The sequence below is a fragment of the Crocodylus porosus genome, unplaced genomic scaffold, assembly GCF_001723895.1.
Source record: "Crocodylus porosus isolate Cpor-Errol unplaced genomic scaffold, CroPor_comp1, whole genome shotgun sequence".
NCBI lineage: Eukaryota > Metazoa > Chordata > Crocodylia > Crocodylidae > Crocodylus > Crocodylus porosus.
This window is the reverse complement of record NW_017728907.1, coordinates 5,020,801-5,043,747: the sequence shown is the minus strand read 5'-3', so window position 1 is coordinate 5,043,747 and position 22,947 is coordinate 5,020,801. Positions and strand designations below refer to the sequence as shown.

General features: G+C 44.7%; 1 protein-coding gene across 1 annotated transcript in view; it reads left to right on the top strand.

Moving 5' to 3' along the window:
- Positions 1 to 22,947, top strand: part of PTPRC (protein tyrosine phosphatase, receptor type C) — a 150,864-nt gene that overhangs the window by 61,328 nt on the left and 66,589 nt on the right. Inside the window, exons 8-10 of the mRNA XM_019530565.1 lie at positions 7,375 to 7,596; positions 8,611 to 8,727; positions 12,486 to 12,641. Coding sequence (XP_019386110.1) covers positions 7,375 to 7,596; positions 8,611 to 8,727; positions 12,486 to 12,641 — 495 coding nt within the window. The remainder of the gene's footprint in view (positions 1 to 7,374; positions 7,597 to 8,610; positions 8,728 to 12,485; positions 12,642 to 22,947) is intronic.

Here is a 22,947-nt window from a genome sequence, read left to right as displayed (position 1 = left end):
ATGCTGTCAGCAGATGTGGTGTCCTATGGAAGATTAAACAATCCCTCTAGCCATCACAGCATTCCTAAGTCTTATAACTATGAATTTAATGGGACGTATTTAATTTCTTTAGATTCCCACCCACAGTGGCTAATTTGTTTGCTAGAACTTCCTTATCCATGGTGTTTAAAACCTTGGTCCTCATTTCAGCATCTCCTAATATGGCTCCTAAATCTCTTTTTCTCTGGTTTGTGATTGTTTTCATAGGCACTGACTCCATGGATGCTCCAGGGCTCAAGCACCCGTTGAAAAAAATTAGCAGGTGCTCAGTGCCCATGAGCCATGGCTGCAGGCTGCTTGCAGATATTAAAGAAAAAACCACAACACTTTACTTGAAGAAGCAGAGTGTTATTTCAACCTGGCTCTGCAACATGTGTAAAGATTGGAAGCTTAAGCTTGGCTTTTTGGTGCTTTTAGCTAAAGCTGATTCAATCAGCTATTAGACAAAAGTGCCAAAAAAGCCCCAGTAAAACACCTGATCTTTACAGCTGCTGGTCCAAGGGCTGAAGTAACATGCTGCCTCTTCTAGGCATGTGCGGGGCTCACTGTGGAAACATGCCACATTTAAATTAAAGCTCTGGGTTTTTTTACATCTGCAAACACCCTCTCCTGAAAACCAAAGTTGGTGCCTGTTATTGGTTCCATGAATTTATCCATGTTTCCCATCCTTGTATCTAAGGTTTTGCAAAGCAGGCATGCCTTGGTTTAATAGAGGCTACTGAAAAATTCTGAAGGGATAAAACAATTAGCCTTAAGTGGTGTACAGGGATAGCCAAAATTTTCTACATATGGTCCCTTCAAATTGCATAGGGACTATTGGGTTCAATTGCTGGTGTCAAATCCCAGGGTTTTAAGTATTCTACCATTATCAGTGGTGTGGATTGCATGTTTTACATGAGAATGGTGGGGTTAACGCCACATGATTGGTTTGTTAGTATGTAATTAAACCACACTCTTTCCTTTATTATGCTTTGTTATATTACCATAACTGGGTTTACTGCTGCTATCTAAAATTAGAGTCACCTTTAAAGTAGGAGCAAGTTTCATTGTATACACACACCTTTCAATTGAGTTTCTTATCCAGGTCTTCCATCCAACTATATGGAAATAACCCATCTTTTACTGTGAGTTGTCACGGTGACATCAATTTCATGTTTAATTTCCATACTGAGCCACACCTTCACTAAGGGACTGTCACATCAGCGGGTATTTTGGCTCTATATAAATGGTGTGCTTCAAACCAATTCCTGGGATCCAAATGATAAGAATTCCAGTTATTGCTTGAGCCAGTCTTCCAAGGGGTGACACATCTTGGTTTGCTTCAGGACAAAACATGCATATGCCTCATCCTTATTGGATGGCACAAAAGGACTATATCACTTTTGGTACCATTTTGGACTTTTTATTCCTGTGTCATATTTCTATCTGAAGTACCATCATGCTGGCCTTATTTATGATGTGAATGGGACCCATCCATAGTGATCCTAAAGCATGATTTTTTGCCTTGATCCCTCTATACATCACTTGGTTGCTAACGCTCCCTTTGACCAGGTGTAGGATTGGCCCTAGCTCTTTGTCCATTCTTTGGACATTAGCCTTCAAGGCTATGACTACTTGCCCTTGAGTGGCCGATACATCCATCAGTGAGTTTTGGACCTACAGATCAGTCAATACTCTGGCCTGAATTTCATCAAAGGGCTCCCCTCCTAGCCATCATTGTTATGGTAATCTCATGTCTCTTACCATCATGGCTTTATGGGGTGTAATGCTATAGAATGCAACTGCTCCCCATAAGGTCATTAACGCTAAGGGAAACTTCTGGTTTCAATCCTTCCCTTGTTGATTTACCACCTTTCTCAAGGTGGTTGTCAAAGTGAGTGTGGCAGGGCACTGTTGGTGCCTGCCACTTTAAGGGCTGAGCCAAACAGCCAGCAGGTGTTTGATCCCAGCAGCCATTTTGAGACACCATCTGCCTATAAACAGAGCAGATTGCTGCTGGAAGGCCAGGCAGAAACATCACCTGGCTGAGCTGATGTATGAGAACATCTACAGGTAGGAGCAGGAGATTCTTGGTCCTGGGCATGACCTAAAACTGAACCCTAAGAGGAGTGGATGGCCTGGTGGGGCTCTCAGTGGTGTTGGAACCTCCAGGAAAGTACCAGACCGGTTAACACCCCGGTGGAAGGCGGGTCAGGGTGCCTCAATAACCTTTAGACTCCACATCACTGTGGGTAGCAGTTGGGGCAAGGCACGGCTATGGCCACCTGAGCCCCCACCAGGGAGGGAAGCCCCATAGCTCCACTGAGAGGGTGGAAGATGTGGAGCCCCAGTAAGAGCAGGCCCCCAGTGAAGGGGTAGAGGTGTAGAGCCCCAGTGCGAGGGCAGGTGTGGAGCCCCAGTGAGGGGGAAACCAGAGGGCTGGGAGCCCAGTGTGTACGTGTGAGTTTGTATAGAGTTGCTTTGGGAGGAGCCAGGGCAAGCTTGGCCCCGGTCAGGTAACTGGCTGGCCACTATCCTAGCGAAGGTTGTGGGAGAGGCCCAAAAGATGGTACGTCTGCCACCCAAGGTCTGCGCTACATAAAGCCTATGGCCGAAGGGGCCCGCTTCGAGAGGAAGCAAGGCAGTATAAGTTGTTGATGCATGAAAGAGATCCTGTGAGGGGGGGTGGAGTGTGAGAGACCCTAGTGAGAGGAGGGCAGTATGAATGTGTGTGTGTCTGAGGCCTGACACCAAGGGCTAAGCTTGGTCTGGCTGTAGGCTGGAAGCATTGGGCTGCAGTGTAGGGAAGGAATGAAGCGACAGATAGTGTCCCCTGGCGTCGGGAAAGAACGGGCAGCCTCCTGCTTAATTAGAACCAATTAAGAAACAACAAGGTGAGGCGGGCAGTTAGCCCAGAAATAGGTGAGTGGGCTAATGGCTGACTGGCCACAGGAAGGCCCCCTGTTACAGTAAGTTTAGTTTTTTCTATTTGCCCTGAACTTTAGTGGTGTCTTGCTGTGTGTAACCATTGCTTGATCCCAAATGCCTGGCACACTCCTTTGGTAACTTCTCCTATGAAATGAGGTCTTTGGTCTGCATCTGTTTTTTCAGGTGTTCCCCACCTGGAAAAAATTTGCTCCACCAGCACACTCGCTGTGGTATTGGCAGTGTTATTCCTTGTGGGAACAGCTTCTATCTACTTGGTGAGACTATCTATGTTAACCAAGCAGTACTTATTCCCTTTAGCATTTTAAGGTAAAGGGCTTGTGAAGTCCACCTATAATCTACTTCAGGGTCTGCTTACATGTTGGTGTCCTAGCGGCCCTTTCATTGCTTTTGAGTTGGGGTTATTAGCAGCACAGGGTAAGCAATTGGTTACATACTTTGACATCTTTTCTCATTTTGGACCACTACCCTGTGGCTTGTACTCAGGCTAAAGTCTTATGTATCCCAAGGTGGCTCTGGTCATGAGACAAAGCAACTAATTCTGTCCTGATGTATCTTGGCACCACCCAAACAGGGAAGTCCCCTCCATCCTTCTGTACAAGTATGAGCCCAGAGGGATCCGTCCATATTTGCCATTCCCAGTACTCTCCCTCATCTACTAATTCCTGGAGATTATCAACTTCCTATTGCAAGGAGGCCAAGTCCTTTCCTTCGGACAGCCATTACCACCTCATTGGCTTCTTTTTCCCATGGGCTCCCAAGTTTCCATTTACCTCCTATCTCTTTCCTGCCATGACTTGATTTTTTAGGGGGTCTTTTAACTTGGGAGGTTGCCTCCAGAGGCCAGGGTAGTCTGAACTTCCTGGATGCCTTTCCTTGGTGTACAGTTCTCCAGGCTTCTCTGCCCCAAACCTCAGGACTCCTTTGCCCTAAAATGTACAGGGTGGGGTTCCTTTTTAAGATAACCCCAGTTGTGCTTTAGGGGCAATAATAGTGCCCTTCAGCTTCCCCCTTAGTCACACCATGCCTTACAGATGTCAGTAAGTGTTTAGTGTGTGTTTGTGGGGTGGGGGGTCTTGGCCCTGACACTGCACTCGTCTCCTCAAGCCTTGAACCTTTGTTGGGGCTTCTGCCTTCCTGGCTTCAGCCCCTTTCATCCGGCTGGGCCCCTTAGTGCAAGGTCCACTGTCCTGGACCTCAGCTTCTGAGCCCGATAGCCATCTCATGCTTATGGGCATCTGGACTCTGGTCTCTGCCCCATGCTTCTAGGCCCCTGTTCCTTATTCCCTGACCTAACTAGGGAACTCTCTCCTGGGTGTTTCCCTGTGGCCTCCAAACCATCCAAATCTGTCAGTCCTAAACAAACAAACACCAGCACAACAGAAATATAATCAAACTGCTTCCACAATGTTTTTCTCTGCTCAGGGTTAATACCCAACCATACTTCCCAGTGACAGCCTCACTCTTGCTTTCATGGGTAGCTTGGGTGTCCATGGGCTTGCTTCCTGCATCCAGGTTTCCTGGGGAGCTCCTCTCCCTGAAGCTTGGAGGGTCTGACTACCTGCCCTGGTTCAGGTTCTGGACTTATATGCTTTGATGCCCTGTTCCCTTCCTACCATAGGCTCCCCAGCCACAGACAAGAGTTTCTTCTTTTCATTAAGGTCCAGCCTGTGCTCCTGCTGCTGCAGCCCCACAGAGCCAGCTTAGCATACTGCACTTTCTTAAAGTAACAGGAGCCCCGTGGCTCCTTGTTACACCTGATTATACACTTTAACCTTGATATTGTAGACTGGCTGCTACTGCTGTGCTGCCAATCTGGCTAGGTAAAGCAGCTCCCCAGCATGTGCTCCCAGTTTACCATATACTGTTTTCATATTCCTCACCCTCCAAATGGATAGCCAGACTATTGCAGCCTGGACCACCCAATCCAACTCTGAGAAAACAGCCATGGGTATACCAGATGAAGTGTTCTCCAAGGCTACTGCCACTGCTACAATCTTGGCAGTTACTATATTGATGGCAGCATACCCTGTATATGGGGTGTCCTTTTCATAATAAATGGATGCATCCATAGACCATAACTCATCATCCCCAGCTATGGTCTCTTCCAAAGTTATGTCAGTCAAGAAAAGCGCAGACCCTGGTTGTGGGGGAACAGTCATGTTCTCCTTCCTATACCACTACTAGACTGTAAGCTACTGGGGATAAACCGGTCTATTTCTCTACAATACTCTTTGTTTAACAATGCCAGCATCTATCTTGCCAGTTGAGGGTTGGACACAGGGCCATGATTATCCTTTCCAGGTAGCACATACTTCACTGGGGTATGGGTGGTTTTTAATGTCAAGGGAGAGACCCACCAACTACTCCCAGTGCTGCATAGCCCACACTAAGATTAGTACTTCCTTTTCACAGACAGTAGAATCCTATTCCACTGTGGTCAGTATTCTGGAGGCTTAACCTACTGGTCAGATCAGTACTGTGATTCTGGTTTAACACTGCTCCAGTCCCTGTAGCAGTTGTGGCTAATTGTAAAACATACGTTTTTTTCCATACAGGGTTAGGCCAGTGCTGGAGCCTGCCTTAGACTTTCCTTCAGGGTTTTGACTGCCTCATTCTGTTCTGGTTCCCATTCCCATGGGCATCTTTTCTTAAATACTTGTATAGCAGAGTTGCCTTTTTGCTATATCCCTCAATAAAGTCCTGGGAAAGTCTAGTCAGGCCCAAAAAGGACCTTAATGTTGTAACATCTGTTGGGGCTGGCAGTTTCTGAATAAGCTCCACTCTTTGCATATTGGGCTTCTCCCTTCTTGACCTAACATTACCCCTAGGAATGATATATGTTGTAGGCATAACTGGGCCTTTGCCAGGCTTATCTTAAACTCAGTCCTGTGTACAAGCTTCAAAGCTTCTTCTGGTACTTCCAAGTTTTCTCCTTTAGTCTGCCAATTTGTCCCACAGTCTCATTATGTGGGTGTGACATAGCTGGGACATTATGGAACCCCTGTGGGACCCAGGTAAACATACACTGTCTTCTTCAAAAGAAAAAGGCAAATTTATACCATGAGTCTGAATGGAGGGGAACTGTGAAACTGGACATATTTAATACTGAAAATCATTTGGAGCCTTCTGTTATTGCAGCCATTGGCTCTGGATATTTTGCTACCACAGGCACAGTCATGGGAGACACTTTATTTAGAGCCCTGTAATCTGCATCTTTCCATCTACTTTCAGTAGTGGCCAAATGAGTGAGTTATTTAAACTTTGTTGTTCCACTATGACTCCCTGATCTAGTAGTGCTTTTATAGTTTCCCAGATGCTGCCTCCTACCTCTACTGAGTATTAGTATTGTCTTTGAGGTAGTGAATCAGGGTCCTCAATTACCACCTCAGCCTCAATTTTTCCACACTCCTGTTTGTTTTGCCCACATCTGAGGGAAGTGTTCAGCTACTCCTGAACATCCCACAGCCTTTAATGCAGCACGCTGGTGTCTACCAGAGATTAGCCATGGGGCTCCTTCCCATCCTCTGTTTCATTTCCCTGGAGAATCCCAAAGGGGTCTGCCATAGTTCTTGACATAGAATAGTCCCGTTGACTAAAATCTATAATCCAGTTAATTTTTTTAGGGCATCAACACCCCAAAATGCCTGTTCCCTCCAATGCTATCATTCCAAAAGATCCATCTGACCAGCCTTGGCCTATTCTGAATATTTTCTACTTGGAAAATTTTACTACTGTCTCCTTCCCATTGAATCCCTGAAGGGTCTTCATTCCCCGTGTCCCAATCTGAAAAGAGTTTTGTTTTTTTTCTGAACAACTAGCAAATGGTAACTCAAACTTAGCATCAGTGTTGCCATATTGTGCTTGTAGCCTACACCAGCACCAACATTGGTTAGTGAACACTGTATTAATTATTATTATAACTGAGGGCCAGAGAATACTTCCCAGAACAAATCTGAGGAATCTTCCTATGCATAGATTGGGTATCTGCTCCTTCATGATAGCATGTCTCTCTCTATAGCATGTAATGGGGTCTGTGAGAGTGAAGGACTAATCTGTGCAAAAGTGGTAGGCTCATAATCTGTAAATAGAAATGCAAAACATTATCCTGCTTTATTTATTCTTTTTTTTTTAAAGCAAACCAGTTTCAGCTCTACTGGGACTATGTTGTTAAAAGGCCAAAGTAGGGCACAAGGCCTTTATGTTACTCAACCTGGCTTCCTTTAGTTGTCCCCCAAAAAGTGAAGTTTAAGGCCTAACAAAAGGGTTCCCCTAAAGAAATGTGCATTTCACAATACTAAATATATTCAAAAGAATGAGTTCTTTATAGCTAAAGTAAGTGTAAGAATGTGAAAATACAAGAATAAAAGAAGGGACTAGTAATTTTAATATTTTCTTTCTCTTTTTCAGAAAAAACCCACTTTTCAGTGGGTGCTTACATGTACTCTCAGCACCCAGTCACGGCAACATTGAACACTTCTGGATTGATATTGAAAAATTACTCATGTAAACCTGAGTGTAATATAAGGAATGGAACCTCTATTTTAAACCTCATAGAATGTCAAAAATATAACATTGTCATGGAATTTCAGGGTGGATGCAATAGAACTCTTTCATTTTCTGTCCCACCTAGTAAGTACAGTTTTATTAATTTTATAGGGCTTTATTCAGAAAAACCTGAATACGAGTAGGATGCGGCATTTTAAAAATCTTTCAGTGGTAAGGTTCCTATGAGCTATTGGGTGCCAAAAGTTTGACATTTGCACTTGTAGGCACAGATCTAGAGGTAAAGTCTTATAATCAGGCCTACTATCTGCTGTAAAGCTTGAGGCCAAGTTTTTAAAATGTAGGTAAATATAGCACCCAAATAACTAAAGACAACAAAAAAGAGGCTTGTTAATGATGAGAGTAAACTCTGTCAGGTCATTATCTGGCAGAGAGTCCTTACTGGGAGAGAGCATTGTAAAAGTAGAACTGCATCTCTTGTCCTGTTCTGTCTCAGCCATCTACATGGGGTAGGACCTCAGCTGTGAGATCTTTTACATGTGCAACACTACTATTTACAAAGTGGGTAGTCTACAGCAGTGGTTCTTGAACTTTTTTTCCCGTGGACCACTTAAAAATTGCTAACGGTCTTGGCGGACCACTTAATAAACTTTTTTTTTGTTCTACGAATCAAAACACACAACTTGTATTTTAATATCAGTAGTCTCATCTTACAAGTACAGATATTTTTGATTGTTCCGCAACCTTTCTGCGGACCACCTGAATGGAGCTCACGGCCCAGTGGTGGTCTGCGGACCAGTTCAAGAACCTCTGATCTACAGAATAAACCACCACTGTGTGCTTTGTTTCCTTGTGCAGCTATGCAAGTAAGACCGTTTTTACACTTAGAACTTGCCCCTAGAATTGTATGGGTTACCAGATGTCTAGAAGTAGGATACAAGTTTTTTTCATTGATTTTTTTTTTTAAAGAACTTATTTAATAAATACCATGTTACAAATGTCATTAAAACATGCCTTTTGTCTTGCATATTTTTATTATCAAATATAATCATATATGTGGATATTGAAAATTAAAAGTATTTCGAAACATATTAAAAGTAAGTATGAACTAAATGTGCTATATTGTTTCTATCATTAAAGATACAGAAGGACTTGAACTTCAGGTTCAAGATACAACTGATAACTCTGTGACCTTAACATGGAGCAAGAACTTTAACAAAAACTGCGGCATGAAGTACAAGTTTGAGTGTGAATTTGGTATGTATATTACAGTCTTTTTATAGCTATGGTTTTAATTGATTAATTTATGTCTCTTAGCAGGTGCAGTTGAATTGCCAAATTTACTGCACTGATTAACAGTGGACCACAGTTTTTGCTTGCAGTTAGTGAATTCTACAGCAAGTGCAACAGTATCTAAGTCAGTTTCTCTTAAATGTAATAAATGAAAACCATCAAATTGGCAGGTTTTGATACCGTGCATAAGTCTTATATTAATTTACATGTATGTAGATTAATACATATTTTTTAAAAATGAAATGTTTACCAAATACAAGACAACTCTGAACTTAAGATGATCCTTCAATAATTAGATGTGTGTATTACTAGAAAAAAGTATAAATTTGTTATAGGTATAGCAAATATATAGACTCTATATATGTATAGAATCTAATTTTTGGAGGGTCATCTTAATTTCATTCCTCCATTGCTGCAGTGGGGGATGAAGATAGGCAGGTGGTGCAGAATAGGCAATGTGGGAGCAGTAGGGGACAGGCAGTAGAGGAAAGGACATGGGAAAGTGATGTTGTGGATGACAATGGTGGGATAGGCAATAGGGGAGGTGGGGGTGGAGCAGGTGGCAAAGGAGGCAGTGGGAAGATAGGTAGTAGGGGAGGTGGGGGTGGGCAGTACAGGGACAGGCACTTGGCCTTGATACCTGCCCTTTGCCTCCCTCACGTCTTGCCCACTGTCACCTGTGTGCCCGCACCACTTGGCTGCCCTGTGCCTTGGGTCCCTCCTTCCCTTGTTTTCCTCCATGCCATCTCTGCTTCCCCCTCTGCTTACTTTTGCTCGGGCTTTAGCTGACTTCATTCGCACTCCAGCATGCAGCACAGAGCATTTGTTTGCTCTAGCCCTAGCTTAGCCTTGTAGCAGCTCTGGCAGGGTAGCAGTGGCAGCCTCAGTTCTGGGGCTTGGTCTGAGCTGCCACACCTGGGGCTGTTGAGACAGGTGTGGGGGGAGGGGGAAGAGGCTGCTGGGTGGAAGGTGATGGTGAAAAAAAGATGGTTGGGGACCCTTTTCTGTTGGGACTGGACAGCTGGGGGAGCAGGGCCTTCAAAGAGGGACAAAGGTGGAGGGGAAGGGGGCCCATGGCTGAATGGGGGCTGGGGGTAGGTGGCAGAGGTGGTGGGGGATCAGGCAGAAGTTGTGGCTCCAGTCCTGACCTCAGCCACAGCTGCTGCTGTCTACCCTCCTACTGCCTTGCTCTCAAATCCAAGATGACGGGCTTTTTTCCCATATTAAATGGCGGGGGGGGCAGGAAATCTCATCTTGGACTTGAATAAATATAGTAAGTCTAAGAATAATGAGAAGATACACTTCCATTAAAGAACTGTTGCCTCAACATTTTTCCTGTTTACTATTTGGTAAGAAAATATTAGTCAAGATGATACACTCTTCTGTGACCATATTGCTCCTGTGCTCATGACAGACCTTTGCCAATCTAGTAAGGTACATAAGACAAAAAAGTTTTGTTTTGCTGTTCATGCTCTTCAGGAAAGGCAGCAACCATTTCATAGTTTCATTGTAGTTTGTGGTCAGAAGGGACCTGAACAGATCATCCAGTCCAATCCCTCGCCACCGGCCGGAGTACACGCTGGGATCACACGACCCCAGACAGGTGTTTGTCCAACCTCTTTTTGAATTTACCCAAGGTAGGAGCGAGGACCACTTCCCTAGGAAGTTGGTTCCAGATCCTAGCCACCCTAACAATGAAATAGTGCCTCCTAATCTCTAACTTGGACCTGTTCTCCAGCAGCTTCTGGCCATTGTTCCTCAGCACCCCAGGTGCTGCTGGGGGGAATAGGACCCTTCCTATTTGCTGCTGATCTCCCCTGATGAGTTTGTAGGCAGCATTGGTAGCAATCAAAACAGTCGTTCCAGATAAGGCTTCCCTTCCTTCAGGGAAGCTCTAGCAGGTGTCTGAGAACAATCCCTAATCAGATCTTGATGCCAGCTAGACTTTTCTTTTATATAGTGGGAGGTTTGTGAGGTTTAGGAGGTTTCTTCTATACTGGGAGGTTTGCTGTCCCAACCAGCACCCAGCTAAGCTGGTCTGTCCACTTTTAACCTTCCCTCAAATCTTGACATCTGTTGAAAATATAGCAGGCTGGAGCTGATGTAGGCCACAGAAGCTCACCATTCCTCTCCTGGACAGCGGTGGATTTCTTTATTCTACCACTGTCCCCAGTATGAGTGTGTTTAAAAAAAAAGGAGTTCAATAAGTTCTATCCATTGTTAACAGCAAGGGAGAATACAGCCTAACTACTATATAGAAAATTTTTCAGGTTCTTTACTACTAGAAGGAATCAAAAGAAGGGCTCTCCCCACATCCCCTGCCTAGATAGGGCATTTGATTAAAGGGGATGGTTCAGGCACTACCTCAAAATAAGAACGTAATACAGGACACAGTACATGACAGGAGGAAGAAGACATCCATAGTTATCCCCTCAAGGGGTGGGTAAAAATAATGAGAAGACAGATTTGGGAAAATACCCTCCAGCTGGGCTTCCAACTTTCACCTGTACTCTCCCCTGCAGGTAGGGCCACAGTGAAAACAGGGAGGGTAGATAACTCAGGTTATGAAGATGGAAAGAGCTCAATGTTCATAAGAGTTAAAGAGAAGGATAGTCCTAAATATACAGGTGGAAGAAAGGAAGGGAAGGGTCTTAGCTTTGGCTTGTCCTCACAGGAGAATCAAGGATACAATGTGCTTAGTGGGCTTGATCTCAAAGGACTTGGATAAATATCCTGACCTTCTTATTCTCATCCATAAAGAACCCTCCAGACTTTGTGCATTGCTGTGTCTAGACAATAGCATGAATATATTTTTATAATTAAAATTAAACATCTTTGTAAATATGCTTCAATCTCTATTTAAAATTAGCATTCATATGGTCTTCACAATTGTCTAGACTCTACTGTGGAAGGAGCTTGCATATTTTGAATCATATCTATATCCAGTTTATTACAGCAAATCTACCTTTTTCTCAGAGAGAATGTGGATGAAATTAGGATACATATATATAAGTTGCGAGAGTGACAACAGAGTTCTTAGCCTTCACACTGTGACAGTATTATTATAATATATAGATGCTATGAATGATATGTTTCCTTCTCTTTTTTAAACTGCCATTGTTGTATTGGCTAATTTTATGTTCAGATAAAAGGAATTAATTATAAATGTGAGATGAAATACCATATTTACTCACACACCAAATACACCTTTCTCCCCAAAATTAGCCATCTAAAATTGGGGTGCATGTGAGGAAGCTGATAACCAGCTCTGGAATGAAGGGGATGCTGGAAACGCTGCCATGAACTGTGCTACCTTCCTGGCCACATGTAGGAGGGGTGGTGTCAGCTCCTCATCTCACTCAATCTCTTCTTGAAGCTCTAAAACTAAAGGTGTAACTCTGTCATAGCTGCTGCCAAATTGACATTTACCACTTTGGCAACAGCTGTGATAGGGTTAAACCTTTAGGTTTGGAGCTGCAAGGAGAGGGTGAGTGATGCTGAGGGGTGTACTGTATACTCATCATTCCTGCTGTCAGGGGCATTCAGCCATGGTGAGCCCATGCTTTGTCCAGGAAGACTAGAAAAATCTTCATTATGCCTTCCCAAAACAAGGTGTATGTCTCATTTGGGCATGTGGTATGCAAAAAAATATGGTATTTGCAAAGTTAATCATTGATTTTGAATCAGCAAGACTGTTAATAAGTTTTTACATTTTGATGCAGAAGGTCATTCTGTGGGAGGAGATGATCCACCTGAGGAACCTACTCAAAGAGTGGAACTTCCTTTACCGTACCACAATTATACTTGCACATCAGAAATAAGCTTTGACGATAAAGTAATCAAGAAAGGTACAAAAGAAATACAAACAGATGTTGGAAGTGAGTACAACATTTACTTCTCCTTTAAACATAATAAAAATACAAAATGCTTTCTTTCCTATTATGGGTCTTCCCAACTCAGCACTTATGCCAACTGCAGGGCCAGTCAAATTTTTAATGGGCCTTTTGGCTTTTTGAAATAGAAAAATTCCCTTAAAATACCAGATTCTTTAAAAAATATGTTTGAAAAAGTGATGACCTGAAAAATAAAAACAAATCACACTTTGTGATCCTTAAATAATTTTATTTTGTAGTATTGTTTGACATTTTTTCTTCTCATTCTTTTCCTTCCCTGCCATTTTATTTTTCTATTATCATGGTTTTTGCTTCGCTTTGCTTAACCTCACCTCACTCTGCCTCACTGCTTCTTTCTTTCTATATTTTTCCTTTATGCAATCATTAGGCTGTAGTTTTCATTTCCTGGAAACTTCTGGCATTCAAATCCAAAGATATTTTTAGAATAAAAGTTTTCAACCTCTTTCAAGAGTGATCCAAGAGAAGCCAAAAAATGAGCATCAAGTATTTCCCCTTTAATGTCACACTGGAGAAGCATGCTTAACAAAAGGCCTTTAACTTAGAATTTGGATTCAGAGTTCCCGTTGATAATGTGTGCCTGCATTGATAATAGGGCTGTGCAAAGCTTCAGTCACTGATTCGATTCAGCAGAGATTCAGCCCGATTCGGTGGCTGAATCTCTGAATTCGAAGCAAATCAGGAGACCTTTTAATCTTTCCAATTCAAATCAGAACCCTCTGAATTGATTCGGACATAGACACAGCTTTAAATATTTTTTCTCTATACCTCAATGTAGCAGGTGGCTTGTGAATGCTACGAAGGTGGGGCTGATAGAGTGTCATACAGGAGCATGCAGGCTCCCCAGTGTGCTCGACAGAAGACCCAGAAGTGGTCCAGAAGCTTTCCTGGTCCACTTCTGGGTCCACTGGGAAGCACGCAGAGGGCTTCCCTGTGCCCTGCCGCCGCTTGGTGACTGGTGCCTCCTGGGTCTGGGAGGGGGTACCTGGGGTCCCCCCACAGCCAATCACCAAGCCAGGGGGGCGCAAGGAGCCCCTGTCATCATGCTTCCCAGCAGATCTGGAAGTGGACTGGAAGTACTTCTGGTCCACTTCCAGGTTCACCACTGAGCACGTGGGGGTGCCCCCCACACTCCTGTGGGATGCTTCATCCAGCCCAGCATTGCAGCGTTCATGAACCATGCCTGGTACCTCGAGGTATGTTAGAAAAAATATTTAAAGCTGTATTTATGTCTGAATCACTGATTCTCTGAATCAGCATTGAATCTTCAGTTTTGGATTCAGCCAAATTGAATCAGAGACAGTGATCCAAATCAACTAATCGAATCACTGTCCCTGATTCAGGCTAAATCTGAATCCAAATTGAATAGGGCCCATTTTGCACACCCCTAATGAATAGTGTCCACAAACAGTGATGAGTGCCCCGCAAGCTCAAGCCAGGCTCGCTTCTCCTACCCATGTTATTTTTTTATAATATGACCAAGGCATAATTGTTTGTGTTCATTATGTGCTTACTGGTGCTCATATGTGGTACTAAGGTATATGGGGATTTATCCCAGATTTCCTGGAGACAGAGTGGAGATCATCTAGTAGTTTGTGTGTAGTACATTATGGTGTGTTTTTTTTTTTAAAGGTTGCTAATCTATATGGCATGTTTTGTGCCCTATTGATTTAGTGACTTGCATTGAGTAAAGATTAATTTATTTGGCAAATTAAATTTCAGTCTAAGTATATTTCTATGCGTTTAGTAGATTGGGGGGCTCCCTTTTATTTGCTCTTATAGCTTGCAATTTATAAAAAAGCCATGCATACTGACCTACCTGCAGCTTTCTGTTTCCGTACAATTAAATAGGCAAAACAAGTGTTTAAAGAAACACACATCTTATTTAACTCACACATACATGTAAGGCCATCAGAGCTTAATTGATGTATTGATGCTACAGCAGCTAAAACTGTGGTGTTTTGAATTTGTTCTGATGTTACCCAACATGCAACTATGCTTCTTGGCCCAGCTAGCAGTACACCTTCACACTGTCAGCAAGGAGATTAGCTGGAAACTGTAGTCAGTTAGGAAAAGGAGGACACATCTACACATCACCAAATGGCAATATTGCTACAGCACTGTACTTTAGGACTTCCTTTTGGAAGTCCTAAAGCATGGTGCATGGTTAGAGTTCACCACTATGTCACCGTAGTGGCACACTATAACCAAGGTGTGCGCTGGTGTGCTGACATAGTTGGTGATCATGTGTAGATCCACGTGATTGCTACATCATCATAGCATGCCATATGGTGATGTAGCACATCACTACGTCACCATAGGGTGATGTGTAGATGCACCTAGAGTTGTTTAAGAATAAACAGGGCGTTATAGGACCATGTTACAGGTTACCTTTAAACCATCATGGATACACATAAAACGGGAGCATTCACCTGACAAACGGTTGTGATAGGGTACCATCCCCAGGGTGGTTGAAAACCCTTGGAGGCACCCTGGAGTCCCCCTTTTTTCCAATTCACTCTGGGAACAGTCTCCCCTTTACTCACCTGTTAAATCTTGATGTTCCTTTTGGTTCTCAAAGGGGAGGCTGCCCCAGGGCTTCCCAGATCAGGTCTTACTCCAAAGAACACCTGGAGGTGTGCCTTAAAGGCTAATTGCACAGCTCCACACCATCCCTACACCATGCCCAATGCCCCGCAGATTTTGAATCTCCAATCGGAAGAGACGCTTATCCCAGCATCTCCAGCCACTCTAAGCCTTTCCTTTTCCTCAATGTAGCAGGTGGCTTGTAAATGCTACGAAGGTGGGGCTGATAGAGTGTCATACAGGAGCATGCAGGCTCCCCAGTGTGCTCGACAGAAGACCCAGAAGTGGTCCAGAAGCTTTCCTGGTCCACTTCTGGGTCCACTGGGAAGCACGCAGAGGGCTTCCCTGTGCCCTGCTGCCGCTCGGTGACTGGTGCCTCCTGGGTCTGGGAGGGGGTACCTGGGGTCCCCCCGCAGCCAATCACCAAGCCAGGGGGGCGCAAGGAGCCCCTGTCACCATGCTTCCCAGCAGATCTGGAAGTGGACTGGAAGTACTTCAGGTCCTTTTCCCCTTTTGTTGGGGCTTTAGCCTTCCTTGCTTCTACCTCTCTACTCTGGCTGGTCCTGCAGTCCTGGCCCACTGCTCTAGGCCTGGCTTCTGGGCCCCAGCCCCTGTCTCTCACTGCCCATTCTAGGACGAATAGCTACTCAGGCCTTGAGTCTGCCCCTGTCAGGGATCAAAGGTACCTGTGGGGCACATGGTAGTAATGGAGACCTCCTTATACTGCCTGTCACAGTCCTAGCCCAAGCCACTGGTTTAAGCTACAACATAAACAATAAACCTCTGGATTATAACAGAAGACAAAAACCAATAGAGGCAGCATGTCTGCTTACCAGGCTTCTCAGTCTCTCTGGCTCACTCTGTTCTGTCCCCCAGCCTGCAGAGCTGTTTTCTTCCAGTCTCCTGGGCATTCAGGAACCCCGCACTCTGCCCCAGCCAGGGCTGGCCATCTGCCCTGGCTAGCTCGATTTAGGGCTTACATAGCTCTGTCCTGAGCTCTCTCCTGGTCATGTGGTAGCCCCAGTCAGTTGACTGACATGCAAGGCTACCCTTTAATACCTGCTCTGCTGGCAAGCTGTGCTCTGAAAACTCTATCCTTAAAGGGGCTGCCCCGCTTTCCAGTAACAGGGCTAGGTGTCCCTGTTACAAAGGTGTTAACCTGTCATAAGTACCATCTAAATGTTTTAAAAATAAGTCACAAAGCTTATTTTTGAAATGTTTTACCATTGTTGTGCCATTCCAGTGCATTGTTTCAATGGTCAGAGGAAATAAAATACTTTGCTTTCAGTCCTCCATCATCACAGGATGCATGGCTCTCAGCTGCTTTAGCCCTTTCTACCCTTCAAAATTCTAGTCATCTCCCTGCCCCCACATTGAGGGTACATCTACATGTGATGATACATCACCATAGCGACACACTATGTCAATGTAGCATCCACAGCTGTCTACACATGGCCAGCAACTATTTCACCGTAGCAGCACACTCCCCCATTATAGCATACAACTATGGTGAAGTAGCTTCTAAAAATAACTGTGTCATGCATACAACACAGTACAGGTGGTTACTGCACCATGCTTTAGTACTTCCTTTTGGAAATACTAAAGCATGGCAAAGTAAAAACATCACTGTAGGGCAATGTGTAGCTGTGCCCTGAGAGCAGCCACTCTGAGTGGGTTAATTGTAGATCGACCATGGAGATGAGGGAAGCATGCTTCCCCTAGCTACATGGTTTTTCTGATTGGTAGCTCAGTATGGAGCCGTTAGGACTTATTCAATGGAGACTGCAGCCAGAGGAAGGAAGCTTCTCTTAGCTTCGTTGTCTTGCTGTTTGGGGGCTCTATGCTTAGTATGGAGCCACTGGAGCTCAAATAAATGGAGACCACTGGTACCTGTACACAAGTTCAGAGGCTGCTCCAATGTGCTGTAATTACAGCACATCAGAGCAGACTCAGTTAATCAAGTCTGCTGGAGTGTGGTACCTGGAGTGCTCTAGCAGCCTCCCACATTTCATGTATCAGCATCCCTGCACTTCAAAATGGCTGTGAACTAAAGCTTGTTGACTGAACTTTAATTCAAATGCCCCTGCCGCCATTTGGAAATGTAGGAATGCTGATACATGAGATGCTGCAGTGCTTTAATTAGATCTTTAATCCACCCCCAACCTCTGGAGAATATGTAGAAGTGTCCCATGTGTCTGAGGGAATCAGGTTTTCCCTAGGCATATGATCTCACTGCTGGGCAGCTCAGCTGCATTCAGTGTGCCTTAATTTCAGTGAGACCAGGGAACCCAGGGTAGAACACTTTCCCAGAAACTTGGTCTTGCCACAATTAATGCTGCAGCTCCATGCAGAGAGCAAAGCTAATGGGGATTAACCCCCAAACAACTACATTCTCAGTGCAGAGCCACAACCATAATTGCAGCCATCTTAGGGAAGAACTTTTTGGGCTCCCTGGTCTTGCAGAGCTGTGCAACTCCACACTTAGAGTGGAGCTGCTGGGGCTTAATCCCCAGCAGCTCTGCTCTCAGCATGAAGCCACAACATTAATTTCAGTGAGACCAGGTAGCCTGGGGAAATATGCTTCCCCTGGCTGTGTGGTATTATTGCCAGGCAGCTGAGCTGTTTGGGCTCTCTGATCTGGTTGAAACTGATGTGGCAGCTCTGTGCCGAGAGTAGAGCTGCCTGCATGAATTGTTAAATTTATAAACATGATTCGCAAAATAATATAGGGGATTTCAAATAAGAATCCATAATTTTAAAAACATTCTACCCTGTTGGGGTCTTTCTGCATTCTTTGCAACAGAAGAATTGCTCTATTATTTTTCTATAGTGTAAAAAATGAGTGAAAACTAAGAGCTGGCATTTACTGATGGGTGCCTCAAATCTATCAAGGGGTGTGTCTTGAGTCTATTGAGGGATACCTCAGGTAGCACCTTGTCAAGGGTATTTAAATGCACCTAGTTCACTGGAGGTAGAGGGATAGAGACAAACAGCTTCTGGGAAGGCATGGCCAGGTGCTGCCCAGATAGAGAACAAGTACCAACTGAGGTCAGGCCTAGCTCTTTTGTGGACTCTGTCATCCATGTATTCTGAAATGTTTTGCAATGAAAGCTCCAGCTGGTCTTGCACATTACAAAGCCTCTCTGCCAGGTCTTCAACACCACAGAGCAAGCTAACAGGAGAACTGGGACCAGAACTCAGCTCTCATGACTGATGGTACAGAGCATGAGCTCAACAATGTTGTTTCTTGCTGGTTTGGGCCCTGTCACCACAGGAACAATATTAAGGATGGAAAGCTGGCATGGAGACTTCTTGCATTCCTTCCAGGCCACAGCTAAGGCACGTGGGTGGAGTTTGCCCTCTTTCTGCCTACACTGTTCCTACTGTGTGGATAAATTCAGGACTTCATTCTATATGGCACCTTTAACCAGCACTAAATCAATCAGAGAAAAATCATTTTCCTTGCTGAATCTCTATTCTCCCTCTGCTCTGCCTCCAAGCTACATGCCACCCACACCTCTACACTGGAGGAGCAGTAGAGTTCTGATTTTTGTCCATGTCTCTGCTTACCAGCCCTCTAGTGGTAAGTCACAGTTGTACAGGTCTGGGATGGGATTAGCCTTAGCCTATGACTGCTCTGAAACTGGTCTAACTTTATGATGGCATAACATTCCACAGACTTAAAACATTACAAAGATAACAGCACCCAATATGCCATCCAACTTTTGGGGTATAGAAAATGAAACAAGGAGTTATGCAAAAGATGCAGGGACAGGGAACTGTGGGAATGCCAGTGGAAGACTGCCTGCATTTGAGTCTCATAACTCACAACGAGGTGGTAGTTGCATTGGAAATTGTTTGTGTAGGAGGCAAGCAGCAGGTGATACAGTACATACCTGGAACCTGAATAGATTCTGCAAGTTTTGTCCATGTTTCCTTCCAAGTCATGATGGCATACATGCATTAAATGTTGATTATGGGGGCAAGAATAGGAGTGTGAATACTTGGATATCTTGCAGTGTAACCATACCTTTAGAGATCGCAAACTAATGTCTCTGGTTTCAACCAGAATAGTCACCCAGGTAAGGATAAGCATGTATGGCCAGTAGTTCCTTCTATCCTGCTTGCCTTCGTTTTTCAACTTCTCCAAAATAAACAGCTCTTTGCTTTTGTTGTAGAGTCCAGCTTTAAGAAAGAGAAAGTGTAATCCTTTTATACAAGAGTGACCATATTTGACAATGTGAAATCAATACAAATACAAGCCACCAATTCATGGAATTCTGTGAAGAAATTGCATAGTTCAACACAAAAAACAATTGGAGGTTAGAAACTAAGGCTGTGTGCAGACGAAACGATGGGCATGTGTGCAGAACACTTTAAAGCAGGCTAAATGCTTTTGCACCACTTTAATGGTGTCAGTGTTTGCATGCCTTGGTGGCATATTGCACATTGCAGCTGCTGTAGGAAATTCGGCAGCATAATGCACCTTAAATGACTTGGGGCACAGCAAACTAAAACATGTCCGAAGAGTTTTAGTTTGCTGCCTCTACAGCCGTGGAGTGAAGCAGTGGGCTCCCTGCAGCTCAAAGGCTCTGCAGGAAACCCTGCAACAGCCCACAAAGGCAGGCTTCAGCCAAGACATTGCCCCCCACCTTGTAGGTCTGCAGTGCTACTGCAGACAAAGGCAGGGCTGAGGCAGCATAGTGAAGCTCTGGTATTACTATTCAGGCAGCTAAGGGAGTCAATGGCCTGTTAAAGACCCATTGCTCTTTACTTCACATGTATTAATGTTTACCTCCCCTTTTTAATGGTCATTCCACTAATCAACATAACCTATTTTAGGGCAATTTTGGTGTCTGCCAGGGCCTCCTATTTCACAGCTCCACTTGTTTTGATTTTCACTGCCTGGTTGGGACCAGCCTTCAAAATCTAGGACTGTACTTGCCAAATTAGGACATATGGTCATCCCATGTATACAGCTGCCACCACTTGGGGAAACCCATTTGGTACAGTCACTGAACATAACAATGCTTTCATTAATTTGAGGGAAAAAAATCTGTTTTCCAGTGACCCTGTCTCAGATTAAGTTTTCTTAGAACAGAAGGGGTTGTGATGGAAAGTATCCCAGGGTGACGTGGGCATTTAATTTTCATTGGCCAATGCAGATCTCTATGAACAAAACACATGAGGCATTGAACAGGTATTATTTTAGTGTCTTTTCCATTCAATGAATATCCACACCTTTTGGTTTAGGATGGAGTACTCTGTCTCTGTCTCCAGGAGTTTCCTACTCTCATAGAGGATGTGGTATTTGTGGTTATGGAACTGTGTTTAGAAAATGGTGGCCATGGCCCAGTACTAGGCAAATGTTTGTAGAACAAATTTATAACAAGTCAAGGCTTCATGAAATTGTCTTACTCATGAAAATGCACTTATTCTCCCTAAATACCTGGGGATGCTGAAGTGACCATGTGATCTGCTTTGGGACAGACTTGGGGTGCTCATGGGTATGTCAGGAAGAGCCTCTGACTGAGACCTCAGGCCTGCATGTGCTGGCACGGAGTCAGCCTGGCCCACTGGCATGTGCCTTCAGACCACACTGGGGCAGCTCTGTCCCAGCATGCGCGGATCGTGGCACTGCAGGAGGAAGCTGTGCATCTTTAGGGCAGGTGGGCTCCACGCCTCCTGGGCAGCTTTCTGCTGGAGTGCAGGAAGCTGCACAGGGGGCGTGGAGCCAGCCCCTGCTGAGACCACAAAGCCTGCCAGCTTTCAAGGAGATAGGTGCAGGGGTTTTGGGGCCCTGCACCTCTAGCTGCTGACAGGCAAAATTCATGACATGGGTGGTTGTGCAACTGCTGCCTCTCATGTGGCAGCAGGACTGAAGATCCCCCATCACTTGCAACCATAGACCTGGGAGTAATAGTTGACCGCAGTATGAACATGAGCTGGCAGTGCGATGCTGCAGCCAGCAGGGCCAACAATACCCTGGCATGTATCAATTGATGCATCTCCAGCAAAACCATTGCCCTTTTGTCTGTTTATTAGCTTTTTATGCTTCACTCCCAAAAGAGACTTAGGATGACTTATAATAAGAACCAGATAAATTATAACGACAGATACAAATATTAAGATACAATAATATGTAACAGAACAAACACCCCAGTCACCCAAAACTTAACCCAGCCTGCCAATATAAGAGAAGGTCTTACAATACTCCCGGAAAATGTCCGAGCCCAAGCTCTGATGGACCTTAAGAGAGTTGTTCCAGAGCAAGGGAGTGACTACAGAGAATGACCTCCCATGTGTTATCACTAAGGGTTCTACTGAAATCATGGCAGAAGTGCACTGCATGGTGACTCCTTTAATCTTGCAGTTTGTCCCATATGTCCTCCCTGCCACTGACTGGTGGAGAGGCCCTGCCACCTGCTTACTGCTCCTGATCAGCAGGGAGGTGAAAACCGCAGTTTAAAATACGGTGCTGTTTTTGCCTCCCAGCTGGTCAGCAACAAGCAGCAAGGATGCCAGGGCTCCTTGGTCAATCAGCAACAGGAAACAAAAACCACACCATATTTAAAACTATCATTTTTGCCTCCCCACCTATCTGGATTGAGTGCCAAACAGCGGGGTCCCTTCATTGGGGATGCATGGAGGAAATTGCAAGATTAAAGGAGCTGCCACACATTCACTTTTGCTGCGAACTTGGTAGGTCCCTAGTTATCACCCAACAAACTTGGTGCAGAGATGATACATGCAGGAGTTTGTTCTCAGTTGACTTAGATATTGTGCTGGAACATAAAGAAAGAGGTGGTCTCTTGAGTATGCAGAGCCAGCCTATTTAGGGCCTTATTGGCCAAAACCAGAACCTTGAATTGTGATAGAAACCTATGGAACCTATACAGAGCACTGCTTCAGTTACTTCTGTTTCTCACCCTTTTCATTGCTACAGTGATCATTCTAAAATAAAGGCTTAGGGCATGTGTAGATGAAATGGGGGCCCTAAATTGAAGTGTTTTTAAAAACACTGCTTCAATGTAGGGCCCTTTAAACCCCCATGTCATGCCCACACTGATATGAACAACCAGTATCCCTGGCGGCTGGTGGGGGTACAGCGGTGGTGGGGCATGGTGGCAGCAAGAGTGTGGCAGCAGGAGCAGAAGCCTGGCAACAGTGAGCAAGGAGCTCCCACAGATGCCACTAGCACTTGGGTGGTCCCAGGGGACAGCAGCTGCAGAGGGAAGCACAGGGGCCCCATGCAGCTCAGACAGGCAGGCTCTGGGGGGTGGGGGGTGGAGATCGGCCTCTTTTCTTGGCTGGAGCCTGCCTTTGTGGGCTGTTGCAGGGTTTCCTGCAGAGACTTTGAGCTGCGGGGAGCCCACTGCTTCACTCCACGGCTGTAGAGACAGCAAACTAAAGCTCTTCGGACGTGTTTTAGTTTGCAGTGCCCCAAGTCATTTAAGGTGCATTATGCTGCCGAATTTCCTACAGCAGCTGGAATGTGCAATATGCCACCAAGGCGTGCAAACACTAGCACCATTAAAGTGGTGCAAAAGCATTTAGCCTGCTTTAAAGTGTCATGCACACATGCCCCTCGTTTCATCTGCACACAACCTTAGTTTCTAACCTCCAATTGCTTTTTGTGTTGAACTATACAATTTCTTCACAGAATTCCATGAATTGGTGTCTTGTA